Below are 15,132 nucleotides of genomic sequence, written 5' to 3'. Positions count from 1 at the left end.
CCCTCCTGCCCCCCTTTGTGCCCCCATTACCCCGTGATGCCGCGGCTGGCGAAAGTGTGCGTGTGGCGGGGGGTGAGCCCGGCTCGGAGCTGCGGGGCTGGGGGCGAGAGGGGACCCGCCGGGGGGCGAGGGGAGGCGGGCGCTGCCTCAGGGTCCTCCGGCCCCGGCCGCACGGCGGAGCCCTGCCACCGCCGGGCCGGGCCGGGAGGCGCCGCTGCCCCTGCCCCGGCGGGGCTCGGAGGAAGAGGAAGTGGCCGCGGCCCCGGGCCGGACTCCGGCACTCGGAGCGGAGCTGCCCGGCCCCGCCGAGGCGCCCCCCCGGGCCGAGCCGTGCCGCAAACTTCGCGCCGGGCAGCGGGGCCGTCAGGCGGAGCGGCGCTGCCCCGGCACCTCCCTGTGGCGGCGCCGAGGGGGGGGCGGCCCCGGAGCACGGCGGGCGGGCACGGGCAGGCGGAGGAGGAGGAGGAGGAAGCGCTGTCAGCGGGGCCGGCCGTCTCCGCCCGCCGGGCATCCTTCAGCACCGCCGGGCTGCGCCTCGCCCGCCGCCTGTCCCAGGTACCGGCGGGGAGCGTGGGGGGAAACTTGGCCGGGGGGCGGCGAGGGGCGGCGGGTGCGCCTCGCCTCTCCGCCCGCTGCCTCCCGAAGTTGGGCGAGGGGACGGCGGGGCCGCGCGGGGCGTCCGGCGGGGCGAGGGGAGCCGCTGCGGCCGCCGCTGCCTCCCCGCTGCCGGGCACACGGCTCCGAGGGGACCGCCCGTGCTCCGGGGCGGCCGGGGGGCGGCCGGGGAGGGGGGCGCGTTCCGTGCCCGCCGCCTCAGGGCACCGGGAAGCCGCCGGCGTGCCCGGGGGGGTTTGGGCTCGGCCGCGGTTGTGCCCCAAGGCGGGATTAGGGGCGGCCTTTGGGGGTCCGCGGTGCTGCCCGGTAGGGTGTGAGGGCAGGTGGGGTGGTGGTGGGTCTCCACCGGCGGTGAACCACCAAGCGCACCCCTCCCGCCTGGCTGAGCTCCTGTCAGGAGGACCACGGCGTGTGCTTCGCGCAGCCCACGCGGGGCTGGAAGAGCAGAATTCACCTGGACGGGCTCTGAGAGCTCCTCGGCCACCCGTGGAGCTGGCAGGGCTCAAGTCGCGGGGGCTTGGCCGCACCTGGCCAAGCTCCGGGGTGCTCGGGCAAAGTTTGGAAGCCGTGTGACGGCTGCGTGCCCCTTCGGGTCTCGTTCCCCTGGGAATCAGGTATGCTTTTTGAGTTAACAGGAGCACAGGACGCTGTCAGGACATAACCGATCTCCAGTGTACAAGGGAAATCTTTTTGTCTGTTTGCTTTTATGGTTTATTTGTAAGGAATCCATTCCTTTCAGCTTTTGGTGTTGAAGGGAAAAATTACTGGCAACGGTACTCTTTTTCGCAATACCAGTGGTCACATTTGTGTATTTAATTTCTGCTTTTTTTTTTTTTTTCTAAGGAAAAAAAAAATAGTCGCAGATTGAACGGTTATTTTAGGAATTTAACTTAACCTCAAGTTAGTTACATTAGACAAGGGGCTTTCCACCACTCGAGCGCTGGCATTCCCCCGGTGTGAGAGCAAGAGCGTGGCCTGCGATGAGTGCGTACAGCTGTGACTAAAAACCCGGGGGAGTTCTGAGCAGCGCCACAGGGAAACACGGACACCACGCTGCGTGTGATGTCTTGGTAACGAAGTGACCGCAGCACCTCGGGTGGAAACGCCGAAAAGCAGGATCCACGGCCTGCTGAAGCATAAAAATCAAAATCGGTGACGTCCGTATTTTAAAAAAATAAAAAATAAAAAATCACACTTCCCTTATTTCTTCCCCCAGCTTCATCTGGGATCCCGCAACTTCCCAGCTAGCTCCACGGTCCGCTTCACCTTTTACCCCAAATCACTTTGCCAAGGTCATGCTCCATGGCAAACTAGCCTGAGGCAGTAGGCATGGGACTGTCAGGTCTGTGTAGCCCTGTGTTTCGCCATGGTTTTACTCACTGTCCTTGAAGCTGTTGTGCATACATCGCAGTACGCATCAGTTTTAACTGTCTGATTTCTGTGGGTTCAGGGTGTTGTGGGATTAACTTCAAAGGAGGGTTGGATTCGTACCTAACATTCCTGTGCGTGCTTCTGTCAGGTCCATTCAGTCTTTAATTTTCTAGGCAGTAGACGTTAGCTGCTTTGGTTTCCTTATAAGTTTTCCAGAGTAGTTTCCTAGTCCTTTGTAGCATCCCAGCAGCCTTCCGTCTTCACCTGAAGGCAGCTTGAACGTTTGCAGCCGCGGTATTTCAGAAGTAATGTTACCAGTACTTTGTCCAGTGCTGTTAACGCTTCTTTATCGTTACCAGAAACACCCCACCTAGAAGTATTTTGTAGAAGTGAGAGGAACCATCTGGATCTTTTGCTGTACTGAAAGAAAGCATCACGATATCACTGCGTCATGATACGAGTGAATATTAAATCTTTGGATAACGTCATCGGGTGATGTGGGTAGGGTTAGGAGCAAGGTTCTCCCGTGAACCCACTGCTCTCAGGTTGCTCCCCGAGATCAGCACAGCACTTGTCTTACACCTCTGCCGGTTACCTCTGTCCCCTTTGCTCTCCTTCCTCCCACGCGCAAAGCAGCGTTGATCCTCTGGAGAGAGCTGGCGGGTGGTGGGCAGGGAGCCTGCGGAGGTAGCCTGGGTACCTGCAGACCCAGGGGTGGTGGAAAAAAAGGAAAGTGGTGGGCGTTCTTCAGGGCAGCAGAGTTGTGTGTGAGGTCAGCCTTGTGAACGCCGTGGTAAAACCAATAGCGCCTCATAATATCTTGTTAAAGTCACGTTATCACCGTGGCATATTATTTGATATGCTGCATGCTGGGACTGTGCTTTCTTCCTGACTCGAGAATGATACTTCTCAGTTCTAACTTTGTTGAATCCATACCGTATTTACCCATAGATTATTTTGTTTTCTTCTTAAAGTTTCCCAAAGCATAGCAAACTCCTGAGGCTAGACTAGCAACGGGCCAAACTGACCAAATGATGTTTTCCTTCTGCTTTCATGTAGGCACTACATTTTCTCGTCTCTGGGGGAGACGGTACCATAGCTGGTGCAATTGTTTGTTTTTAATTCTAGCAATTGAATCTGCATTTCATTACGACAGTTTTTTCGGAGTTCTTGGTTTGAGACAAATTACTCCTTCTGATTTGAGTTCTGCTTCTGTTTAGTTGCGGTATCTTTAGCCTGTCTAACTGAGCTTGACTTCTGGCACATTTCACTTTATGCTGGTGTTTCTTGATCTGAGTCTGTAGTTTCCTCTGCTGAGCTTTTTTTCGTGTCCCTTGAAAGCCTTTTGCTTATTCTACCTTTCCTTCTTTATTAGGTAATTCATCTCACTAGGTCTGGAAACCTTCTTAGGAATTCTCTTGTCACTTCCTTGGGTTACAAATTCAGCAGATATTCATATTGTAGTTTAAACATGTTCCAGACCTCCCCTGTGTTCAAGTCCTCCAACTTTTCAGTCCCGTTCATCTCACTAATGAGTTCCCTTAGTTTTTGAGATTTGCCTTTTGAAATTGAAAACCTTAATTGCAGATTTACTTGGGTTGCTCTGCCATTTAATTTAAATGAAATCAATCATAAAGAATAACTCTGGGATTATGTTTTCACCAGCCTTTCTATAAGAAGAGATTTACTCATCAACTGCAAGTGTAAAATCCTGATATCGCCAGTCAAATCTGCAACTATATGGTGAAAAAATCGCTCAGCTCTGACATCCAGAAATAGATAGGACTGGTTTATGGTACTTGTTCCTCGTATTTTCAGAACAAATACAGGTTCTTTCAAATTACTTTGTAAACGTTTGCTACTTAAACAGTTTTTCCTACCCCACAAATAAAAATTATCATGATAAATATTGAATATATGCTTGCGCCGTTACCTGAACGGTAATACTGGGGAAAAAGGACCAGCAAGGTCCTTGGTGGGGAATTTCCCCCTTCGTGAGGTAACACAAAAAGCCTGTGCAGTGCTAGACCAGAGAGGGGAAAACACAGGAGCGGGGCTTTATCCTGGGAACCTCTCAAGGGCCATCTTAGCGTACTGCGCTCCTTCCTTTGTTTATCTGCACAGCCTGTTTGTCAGGTCTGGTGTTCCCAATCCCCTGCTTCATTTATGCTTCTCTGCCTGATTATTTTTGCCCTCTTATTCATCTTCTGCTTCGTTGCTTTAACTGTGCTAGAAAAGGTACTCAGCCATAATTTGCAAGCTCTCTCAGGGTTTGTTTGGGGCTGAAGGGGGGACTAAACACTCCAGTGTTTTGCAGACTGCGGAGGATGCAAGAATTAAGTGACCACATGCCAGCAAGTGAACTGAGCTGAGCATGAAGTGCTTATTATTTTGAAAATGGAAAGGTCAGGATTGCAGGAGTGAGGATTTAAGGAAATCAGTGTGTCTCATTACTGCACAACAAATGTGAAGTCCTGTAATTATTTGTAAAAGCCTTCTAGCATCCCTGTGAGGTAGCTAAGTATTACCCATGGAAGGGAGAATCAGGATGAAAGGGCTTAACCAAAATCAGGAGAGAAAGCCTATTAATACATTGCAGTTATCTGGTTTCCCAGCTGCTAAACGCGCCATAAGAATGCCGTGTTCCGTAGTTTGTGGAAGGAACTTCAGCAGTGACTTAGGATCTGCATTTAAAAAATCATCATTTATGGTAAAGCTTACAAAATGAGGTCGCTAGTTCTGGACAATAAACATTTAAAACGCGTTAACGCAAGCAAGCTTATTCTCACTAATTGTGGTTAAAAACAAGCTGTCAGGAACGTCATCGGCCTGTACAGCATGTCTCCTATGGATGCCATTGGAGTGTAAATATTAAAGTCACCTTGTTTAAATTTCAGGTATTTGTGCTTCTCCTTTTGTTGGGCAATATTTGCATATGCACTCATACAGTATGCTAAGCAGCTGAATCCCTTACTATATGTCTTTAAAGGAAGTGTTTAGGAAGCCTTTGCAAATCATCCCTGTAAGTAGTCATTCCATAATATTGATATAGAGTTGAAATAAACTGTTTGGCCAATATATACTTAGCTGATAAGCATCCCTTAAATTGGTCTGGTAATCTATTCAAGCTTCCATTAGCCATGTGGCTCTGTTACGTTTCAGTGTAATTTTCATTATTATTCTTTGGAGATAAATTGTTAGGAGTTGCATGGAAGGAGGGGACGATACGTCATGCAACAAAATTAGCTCTGTTTGTGCTGCCCCCCCCAGATCAGACAGAAGTTAAGCTGTTTTTTCTTCCCTTCTTTGTGCCCTTTTTCTACTGAAGAGGCATCCCGAGCCATTATTAACAAGAAAATAAATGGTTAGCCACATGGTGTTCTCCTGCGCTTGTTGTTGCTCTCTGGTGGTTCTGAACTTGCTGTGTTTCATCTATTTTGAACACAAGCTAGGGAAGTGAGAAAGCAAACCCAAGCTGCTGAAAGTATTTTAACAAAGCTTAGGTTCAGAGATGATGAGTTGAAAACTTGGCAGGTCTCTAGAAGAGCTATAAAAATTTCGATGTTTTATTCAAAACACACTCATTTTCATGGATCACGGAGGTGCTTAAAAATGGAAATACTGTTTTTTCTTCTGCTGACTACAAATTGTTGTAATTTTTTTGACGACTGCTTTTCACGGCAGGAGGTGGTGCCGATCTCAGTAAAACCTGGATGGGGAGGCAGCGCTCAGGGGTCGGTCATTTGCCATGGGAGTGGGGCTCTTCGCTGCTCAGTGATGGAGAGGAAGAGGTGGCAGCAAGAGGCTTATCCCCTGTCTTCCAAGGTGGGACTTCCCTTGGGATGTACAAAACGTGGATTGAGGTTTTGGCCTCAGTTTGCAGAAGCAAGCTGTTCTTTCCCTATCGCCGGTGGGGCCTTTGTTGCCCTCCAGAAGACAAGCTTGGGAATTGGTTGACCGTAGGCTTTGCTGCTGTTCTGTGACACATCGCGGCTTCCATTTTTGATGTTTTGCAAAATGGAAATGAGATACAGATTAAAAAATCTGTTGTTTGATCGGGGTTTCAGTTCTAGTTTTACCATGTGCCTGAACGCAAGAATAGTTTTAGAAATCGTCAAGATAATTGAGCACGTGTAAGGTTAATTCACAATAAAAAGTGAGTCGGCAGATGGGATTAGTTTTTCCAGCATGTGTAGCTGCAAGAGCCTGTACTTAAATTTTCATTTCAGTGGTTAATATTCTTCATTAGATGTTGCTTTTTCTATCGCTCAAGGTATTTGTTTTAAATATGGAACTACTGGATTGATAAATTAATTTTTAAGTTAACGAAAATGAGAAAATTTGTCTTAGAACCTACTGAAGAACGAAAATATTCATCAATTTTGTGATGGTTTTGAAGATTTTCTAATTATTTTTACTGAAAAGTGAGTATTATTCAGTGATCATATTTTGCTTTAATACTGAAAAAAGCTGTAGAACCACATGCAGCTATAGAAAGCCAGGATAAATATAGGTAGTACAGTAGCTTTAAACTTCTGTGATAGCAAAACAATGCAGCTGCTGAAAAAGGGGACTAAAGTGGGTGGAGATTTACTTTGAAAGCATCAATGAAGAAACGTTTCTCACAGCGCTCTTCAATACCTTGAATGTAGAAAATTAAGGAAGGTGAATTGTGTCCCGTTGACAACTAGATTTCTCTGACTAAAAAGCAAAGAGACGTTTTCAGACTTGAGGATGGAAGGGCACTGAGCAGGGGTGACTTTGCTGCAAAGGAACGGGAGGAGGAGGAGAATAACTACTGTAAAAAGATTTCGAAAGGTGATAAAACAAAGTGTCCCACTAGGAAGTTTGTGGAACAGCATTGAGCAGAATGTGGCGATTCAGTGATTATCTGTCACCCATCCATCATCAGTGTCTTTAGAAATCCTGAAGTATTCATACGCCTCTGGATTTTTTAATTGACTCCTCTATCAAAGGCTGAACTTTATTTCTTAAGATTTATTTCTTACTGCTGAAGCACTTGAATCGTAATTACTGTGGAGAAGATAGTGATGTTGTGAAACTCACTTTTTCTACTGAAATCTCTTTTTGATTTGAAAGAAAACGTCCTTTCCCTCACACTGGGTGAGTAACATAAATACAACCGTCTATACGTAAAGAGTGATGGCAAGTGTTTGTCCTCAAGGATATTAACTGAAGTTTTAGCCAGGCGGTGGGAAGGTGAAAATCACTGTCTTGTAGTAAGCACTCCCCCTGTGAATTAATAGGAAAAATGTGCTTTTGGTCCAGTCCCAAGGGAGGAGGTGTGGTATCTCCATAGGGAATGGCTTGCGTGTTGGCGTGGCTTGCGGAGATCAGCACTCGGATGGGCAGAGAAGGCAGGCCACGTTTCTCAGCGAGGTCTGGTGGAGGAGCAAGGGAGAGCACCCGCAGCTAGCGCTGGAAAAGCAGCCTCCTATGTTCCAGCGCTTTAACCCCAATTTAGGAAGGAATGCAAAACTCCCTGTGATGTGAAACGCCGAGTCCCCAAGGTCCCCTCCCGCGGCCCCCGTTGCTGTCCAAGGAATCCCGGGGATGCGCGTGGCTGCGGGTTGCAGGCGCTGCTGCCTCGCGACCTCTGGGATGGAATTTTTTCCTTACGAAACGCCGTCCCAGACACTCAGTGTGCGAGAGTTACAGGGCGTCGCTGGAACTTGAGGGAGTTTGATGCAGCTGCTAACACTGCTACCTCAGTCCCCTAGTCTACAACATATTTATTTATTATTTATTTATACTCATATTGTGCTTTATCTCTTATAATTTTTGTCCCTCCCTCGTTTTTCCTTGTAAAGTCATCTTTATGAAGCGTTGCATAGATGTGGCCCATGACAGTCTATGAAGATCCTCTTAGTATCTCATTAGGCACATTAATGTACAGCATACATCTGTGCATGAAAATAATGGTGTAGACTTGTGCTTATCACATTACACGGGCAAAAGAAAGAAGCTGCTGTATATAAGAAAAATAATTATTTTTTAACGTAGTATGGTAGTTGTCGTTACAAAAAAAAAACACATAGCATTCAAAAATAATAGCAGAAAGTACAAATGGAGGAACAAAGCGGATCCTGAGCTTTTTTAGCCTTAAATTTACAGAATCGAAAAACTCCCCAGACCTTGCTTTCAGACAGAGAAGTGTTTAAAATACCATAGTTTTTACTTTTCTGCTTAAACAACCAGGCGAGGTTGTTTGCTGTTGGATGAATCCCAAAATGCTCAAAGTTCAGGAGCACAAACAACATGCCCATTTTTCTTGCTGCTACAGGCCGTTTTAGCAAATGTTCTTTCTGCTTCCACTTTCTACTGTAGGTTTTTTTTTGAGGTTTGATGTGTTGGTCAGTCTCATTTTGATATATTTGCTAGTGGCTTTGTATTAAGGTGTGGATGGGCACGTACGGGATCAGCAGGTGATGCGGCGCTGGGTGGCGTTGCTGATCTTTGGGGCGCGGGGAGGACTGGCCGAGGGTTTTATCGCCAGGTAGTGGGAACGTAAAGCAATAGAGCAAAGTTACAGGGAACGAGCAGAGATCTCTGCTGCAAATAGGGTACTCTGCAATTAGCTGCGCTGGATACAAATGAGGATAAATGGGCTCTCTGGCTAATAGGAAGATGACAGTAAACCGTGCGTGTGATTCGGCTGTGAAAAATGCTAACCCAATTTGAGGCGCAGGGGGCTCGTCATTTGCAGGAGAGGCGGGGAGGCATTAACGCTCTTTCAGTAGGCATTGGCAGGATCTCATTCTGAGCATACGGTCACCTGTGTTCAAATGGAGAAATGAAAACAGGAACGATGCAAACGAGGGCTGGTGGGGGGATGAAGGGAACAGAGAGCTGCTGTCTCATGAGTGGCAGAAAAGGCTCGAGCACGTTTCTCCTAGCAGAACAGGAAGCAATATGGTGTTTCTTCTTGAAGGTGGCTTTACAGGGAAATAATGAGGGAGGGACCAAAACTGTTAAAGTGCAATATGAGTGTAAATAAGTACGCAGGTAGATTCCAGATATGTTTGTGCTGGAAATTTGGTGAAAGTTTTGAAGCGTTTGGGGAACGAAGCTGTGGAAGCACACCTTTGGAGACGGGGAACCCATGCTAGCTTTTCATTCTCCACTTCAGGCCCGTGTATTGTGTGTCAAGGAAAAGGCAGTGGTAGTTTGTGATAGAAGCTTTTGAGGTGGTGGTTGTTCCCTTCCCAGAAGCGTTGGTTCTTCTCTGTAGGCAGAGACAGGATGTTCAGTGGGTTGTAATGAAAACCTCAGGTGCCTGGCTGGTACATCATCTTCTCGTACTGACTGCTGCTTGAAACAACTTGCCCCAGTCACGCCAGCCTTATCGAAGAGGAACCAGAGGACTTGGTTTCTCCTTGTAGCATGGGTACTTCAACTCTGTTCTGCCATACTCGGATGAGCCACAACGTGCAGGTTACCGAGAAACCTTTAACATGCAGCCGAAATGATTGTCAGGAGTAATCCTTTAAAAAGTTGGGGACTGGCTGCTTATTAAAGCAACCAGATTTATCTAGTCCAGTTCTGCGGTCGTGTGCCTCTTCTGATTTGAAGAAGTCTTCTACAAAGTGCCATTATCTCCTGTGGCTAGCCTGAAAAAATGAGGTGGAAGGAAATGAGGTGGTTTCCTAGATGCTGGTATTTCTCTGCAAACCTGCTTTGTCTATTGAATTATAAATCTTGTTAATTTGAATGTTACAAAGGTCTGTTTGAAAGACAATACTATATGCTTGCATAGTAACTGCTCATATAAAAATTGCTATTAAGTTGTCAGCCCATATATTAGCAAGTTATTTTGCCTTTTCAGCCACTTTCTATAATGCACTATGTGTCTCCCAGAGTATATTATTGCATACATTTGAAAGATGCAAAATACATGCATTAAACTGTCAGTTTTCCAATATAATGAAAGCATGCCCAGGGCTTGATATGAATGGTATATACTTCAGTTACTATCTGAGCATTTATTCAATTACAATATTTCATATAGTTTGTAGGTAGTTTGCATTTAAAAACTAAAAATCATCATAATGTTATGGTGAATGAAACTGGATAGAAAAAAAAAACAAACACGTTTAGTCATTTTCCTTTTTCCCTTTCCTTGCCTGTTTGCATCAGGAGCTGCTGAAATGGGTTGTGGGTTGAACAAACTAGAGAAGCATGATGAAAAACGACCTGGTAACATCTATTCAACGTTGAAGAGGCCCCAGGTAGAAACCAAGATAGATGTTAGCTATGAATATCGATTCCTGGACTTCACAACACTAAATGATGGTAAGTAAACAAAGTTTTTCTTTAAATTTTTTTTTCTGTACAAATTAGTAAGTTAATTGCTCTATAATGGCTTTAGAATAGCGTGTGTAATAAAGTTTTTAAAATGTCTTTTAGTTTAAGTAAATGCTTTCTCTTCATTCGTAGTGTTTACATGCAGAGATCTTAGAATTTTCTGTGAATTTTTAACCATAAGTATTTGTAGATTCTCAGATTTTAGATTCTATCTACCCACTTTTTTTTTTTTTGTTATTCTAAGGCTGTAAGTTCATTTCCTTAATTTGCATTTTGTCCAGGTTTCATTTGGTAAAGTGATTCAAGTCTGGCAGGTTATATACTTTACTACTCTTTTTTTTCTTCCTCCTCTTCTGCTCTCTGTGCTCCCTCAGGAGTAATTTGAGATGTTAGTTAGTGTTCTCAGTTTTGCAAACTTACCTTAAATAACTCTCACATGGTTACAAATACCTATAGCTGTACTCATGGGTAGAAACAGAGTAATGGAAGACCCTGAAAATCTAAAATATCAAAGAAGTGAGGGTCCAGCTTCATGCAATTTCTACCTTTTTTGATATCTGAAGTAGTTTGCTTTAATTCTCATGACGATCCGTAGATATTCCATTTTTTCTCTTGCTGATTGACATCGAGCATCTCTGCCAGTATTGCTCACACCATCGCCTGTGCCCTCATTCACTTCAAAATTAGCCTGTTCTACCAGCAATTACTCCTCACACCATTTGGAAATCTGAAGCTCGAGCAGAAGGCTGGGACCTGCTTCTTGCTATATATAAAACAACACAGCACCAAAATGTGTTACAGCTAGCTGGCTGGGTGCCAGCTAGAGCCTGTCTGCTTTTGCCCTGCAGTGTGCTGCTACTTCGTGTTGTGCAAGTCAGGTCAAAGGAAAAGCCAAAGCGGTAGGTCTCGCTCTGTGTGAGACAAAGAGTTGCTAGCACATTGTTTTACGTGACACCTCTCTCGGTGCAGTTCAGTATGTCCAACCCCGGGTAACGTGAATTTGTTGTTTTCTAAAACTTGTTGCAAGCGAGCTTGTGTTTTGAAAAAGGTGGAGGTTTGGAGTAGGTGGTTGGACAGGAGTGTGATTTTTGTAGGCAGTGCAGGAGCTGAGAAATTTGTCTTTGCAGACTTTGTGTCTCTCATACTCTTCCATTTGCTGTTACACTAATTGGGATGCACTGCAGTTACTGAGAGCACCAAACAAATTGGAGAGATTTTTTTTCCATGTGTATGTATTACTGTTGTTTCCACATTTATTTATTTTTATTTCAGAGCGAACAGTCTGAGTTTCTGTTGCTTGACAGTTTGACAGTTTTCAGAGAGATGGAGTTAGTGGAAATGGATTAGTATCGAGGGCTCGCTTGTATGGGCTCCTCTGTGATGCTTGTTGCAGTTCTGGCTGAATGCCTCACAGGGTTTCATGTGTGCGTTCTCGTGATTCCTCATGAAGGATGTATCTCTGTCACCGTGTGGGTGAAACCGGTACGCTCGATAGCCATGTGACTTGCCTGAGGCACAGAGGATGTCTGGCACAGAGCAAAAAATTAAACCCAGACTTCGTACGTCCAGTTAAGTGGGTAGGTTTGCTGTAAAACATATTTGTACGCTTTTCTCACTCATCCTTGATTGTTTTATTAGGATTTTAGGAGACGTGGTTTTATAGAGACTGTGAATAGAAGTACTTTTATCAAATTCTTTGGTCTTCCAGTGAGTATAAGCTGTTCAGCTCCTACTGAGTTCTGATTTGGCATGTTGTATCCCCATCACTCTGGTCTCTGAAGATACCAGCAGGTGGGCAGTTGAGGAGGGCACGAAGCTGTGGTTCTTGCTGTTTTTCGTAGCTATCACCCATGACTGTGAGCTCTCGGGGTTCTGCAGCTCCCCCCTGTTCATGTCACCAGCTGTATGAAGGCTCCTGGCCCACTACATAGTGTTAGGATATTCCAGGTTTTTCTCAATAGCAAGAGATCTCTGATTCCTTTGTATTATTTGCTCAGGAATAACCTCTGCAGATAACCAGAGTTAATGATGAATGCTTCACCTACGCCTGCGTGGATTCAGATGTTTCTAAAAATGAATTGCTCACAGCTGTGTAAAAAGAACATTTGGATTGTGAAGTCTGTTTTCTGTGAATCTACTTTAGCCCTTTCAGTGCATATATATCCTGACATCATCTTTTCCACAGGTTTTCTGCTTCGTATGCTTTTTAGAAAAAGCCATGCTAAATTATGAGTGGCTGCTTGGTATTTTACTGTATCGTTACTCGAGGCCTTATTTAGAACATCAGTGGATCTGGCTCTGAAGATGGTTACTCATTTTTCTCTGAAGCTTCTCTGTAATATTTACTGCTCTGCTACCTGTATCTCTTGCAAGCGTTTAATCTTAATAGTGAGAGGGATATGATTATCTCCACTTTCAAATGGGAGCTAATACACAGCCAGAAGTTTTCCAAGTCTTTAGTGTTTTTTCATGTGTTTCAAAAGCAGCTTTCATTAACTTTAGACGTCAGTGTAGATGCTGATCACATTTGCAGTTTGGAACTGCATGTATTCGCAAATCTAAAATCCAGAAAACCAGACACCGCTTTCCAGAGTGCTGTGTATGTTTTAGCTGCAGTGTTATACGCAGCTAAGAGGACCTAAGTTTTCTTTGCCTGAAAGTGGGGAGATGGTGCTCTGTTTCACCTTGTGTCATCTCTGTGAACTTCTGTAATCTGTCGGTCTGGCAGAAGGCTATGCAGTGGTCAATGTCTTGTGAAAGGCTCTGAAAATACTGGAGTTGGTGTAAGCGGTGAGAGTATGCAGCCAGGAAGATACAGGACATTAGCACTGCTCTGTTGGAAGCAGGATAAAATGCCATCCTGCTGGTCATTTGCTGTGTTAGCCAGAAACTTAGCTTTTCTTTCTGTCTTTTAGTTTACATACATACACGTGACATACACAGCTGAAGGAAGATAAGGCAGTATGCTCCTTTATTACATATTTTTATTCACTTCCAAACTCGAGCCGTGCTGTACACCGAGGCAGATGTCCAATGGCAAATAGTGTTAGATGGCTTATTTAAGTACTGCATAAATAATGCATACATGCAAAAGACTGAATTAAGGTTGCAAGTGTAACCTTCATTCTGACATTTCCCAGTGTTAAGGGATTGACACACTGGAAAGTAAAGCGTCTACAGAAAGACTGCCACGCTTTTAAGAAAAGCAGAGTATGAAGAACCCTTCAGTTCCCATTATGTGCCACAACACTGATAATCTTTGTGGTTGTTCAGAATTAAAACCCTTAGATTTGCCAAACTGTTTGAGAAAGTGTGATAATTGCTGGCGATGTAGGGTTTTCATCTAGAGCAGGTTAGCGCTTGAGGAACAAGGAGCACTTTGCACATTTTTGCACATTTCAGGACCTTGAGGGAAGCCCCCTCAAGGGGTTTTCTCTTGTTGTTTGCTGGGTTTTATCTTGTTGGCTGTACAATGTCTGCTCACGAGCCTTCCCCTTCCATTAAGGTAGCCTCTTGCAAGAAGTCTCAGTCCATCTTCAGTGTCGTCCCATGACAGTATTATCCTGTGTGCTACCCTTCAGTTGTCTGTACCGCCCAAAGCTTATATGGGCTGCTGCTCTCCCACTGGTGAGATCACAGCAGATTTCACCTGAGTTAAATTGGTAAAATCAGCACAGATTTTGTTTAAGAAGCCATTAATGGATTTCTAACTTGGATGGCTTGTTGCTGGGTAGCAACATGCCATAGGAGGTGCAGAGAAAGAGTGGGGCCTTCTCCTTTGTGGCAGTAGTGAGCTGTGAGGTTGTCCCGGCTACAGCGTGGAGCTTCATCCAGCTCCCGAACTGAACCACCTCACCATCCTCTTACAAAGTTCATCCCATTACTGAGTCAGTCTTGCTTATCACTGTGCCCTGTGTCAGGTCTCTCTCCAGCTTTCTTCTGACAGGTTTCACCTCCAGTCATTCCTCTGCCCGCTTTCCTGCCGTGCCCCTGGGCCACACCGTGTGTGAGAGACCTGCCCCTCCTGGTGGGGACATGCCACGGCGGCAGGGGAGGCCGCAGGGAGGGCACACGTTTCTTCCAAAACCTGCTCTCAGTAGCGTTATCTGCAGGCCCAGTCTTCTCCCAGCTCTCTGCTGGCTAGTCCTTGCTTCAGAATAATAAGGCCTTATTCAGCAATAAGCCTTGCTGCTCAACTGGACGCCTCCTCGCTGACGTTGAGGGGAGACAAATGCTAAGTGTCAATAATTGAATTTGGTAACGATGAAGAATTTGAGGAAAGTAAGAGACAGTTGCATCAGATTCATGTTGCAGTAAATCCTTTTGCTGCAAAGCCAGGAGAGGCAAATTAGTGTCTGTGTGTGTACACTTAACTAGAAAAAAAACACCAACACATAAACACTGTATGACAGTTGTAAGTTTAAAAAACAAACAAACAAAAAAAACTTATTTTGCATCCATCACTATATAATAAAAGGAAGTGAATATTGATCTTGTTGCACCTCTTACCTCCAAGGTGCCATATATTTCTGTTTTATTGGAAATAGGAGGTAAATGACATGTGTACCCGAGGAGTGCCTACGCCAACAAACGGACTAGCCTTAATATAAAGCATGCACGTTTTCAACAGTGACTCTGTGGGGCAAGCTGGTTTGTTTGTTTTGTTATTTGATTTGTAAGAGAAATGTTTAAACAATCTGCGTTCCTGCCCTGTTAGGATCTAATCTACTTATTTTGGAAAATTTCACTCAGAATGACAGATCGTACAGAAACTGAACTCTGCCTCTTCTTCATCCTGTATTTCCTTTCTTCTGTCTCTTT

General features: G+C 45.3%; 1 protein-coding gene across 3 annotated transcripts in view; it reads left to right on the top strand.

The window, feature by feature from the left end:
- The first annotated feature begins 284 nt into the window (after positions 1-284).
- The window catches only part of RFTN1 (raftlin, lipid raft linker 1), a 96,217-nt gene continuing 81,369 nt past the window's right edge, over positions 285-15,132 (top strand). The window contains exons 1-2 of one of the 3 annotated variants that reach the window (XM_048070339.2): positions 285-555; positions 10,144-10,299. In XM_048070339.2, the coding sequence (XP_047926296.1) occupies positions 10,155-10,299 (145 nt within the window). In that variant the 5' untranslated portion in view covers positions 285-555; positions 10,144-10,154. Of the gene's footprint in view, positions 556-5,653; positions 5,812-10,143; positions 10,300-15,132 lie in introns of those variants that run through there. The other 2 variants (XM_013171948.3, XM_013171947.3) reach the window with 2 other exon arrangements.

The sequence above is a fragment of the Anser cygnoides genome, chromosome 2 (genome assembly GCF_040182565.1).
Source record: "Anser cygnoides isolate HZ-2024a breed goose chromosome 2, Taihu_goose_T2T_genome, whole genome shotgun sequence".
NCBI classification, from domain to species: Eukaryota; Metazoa; Chordata; class Aves; order Anseriformes; family Anatidae; genus Anser; species Anser cygnoides.
The sequence above is the reverse complement of the archived record's forward strand: the minus strand, read 5'-3'. Positions and strand labels throughout refer to the sequence as shown.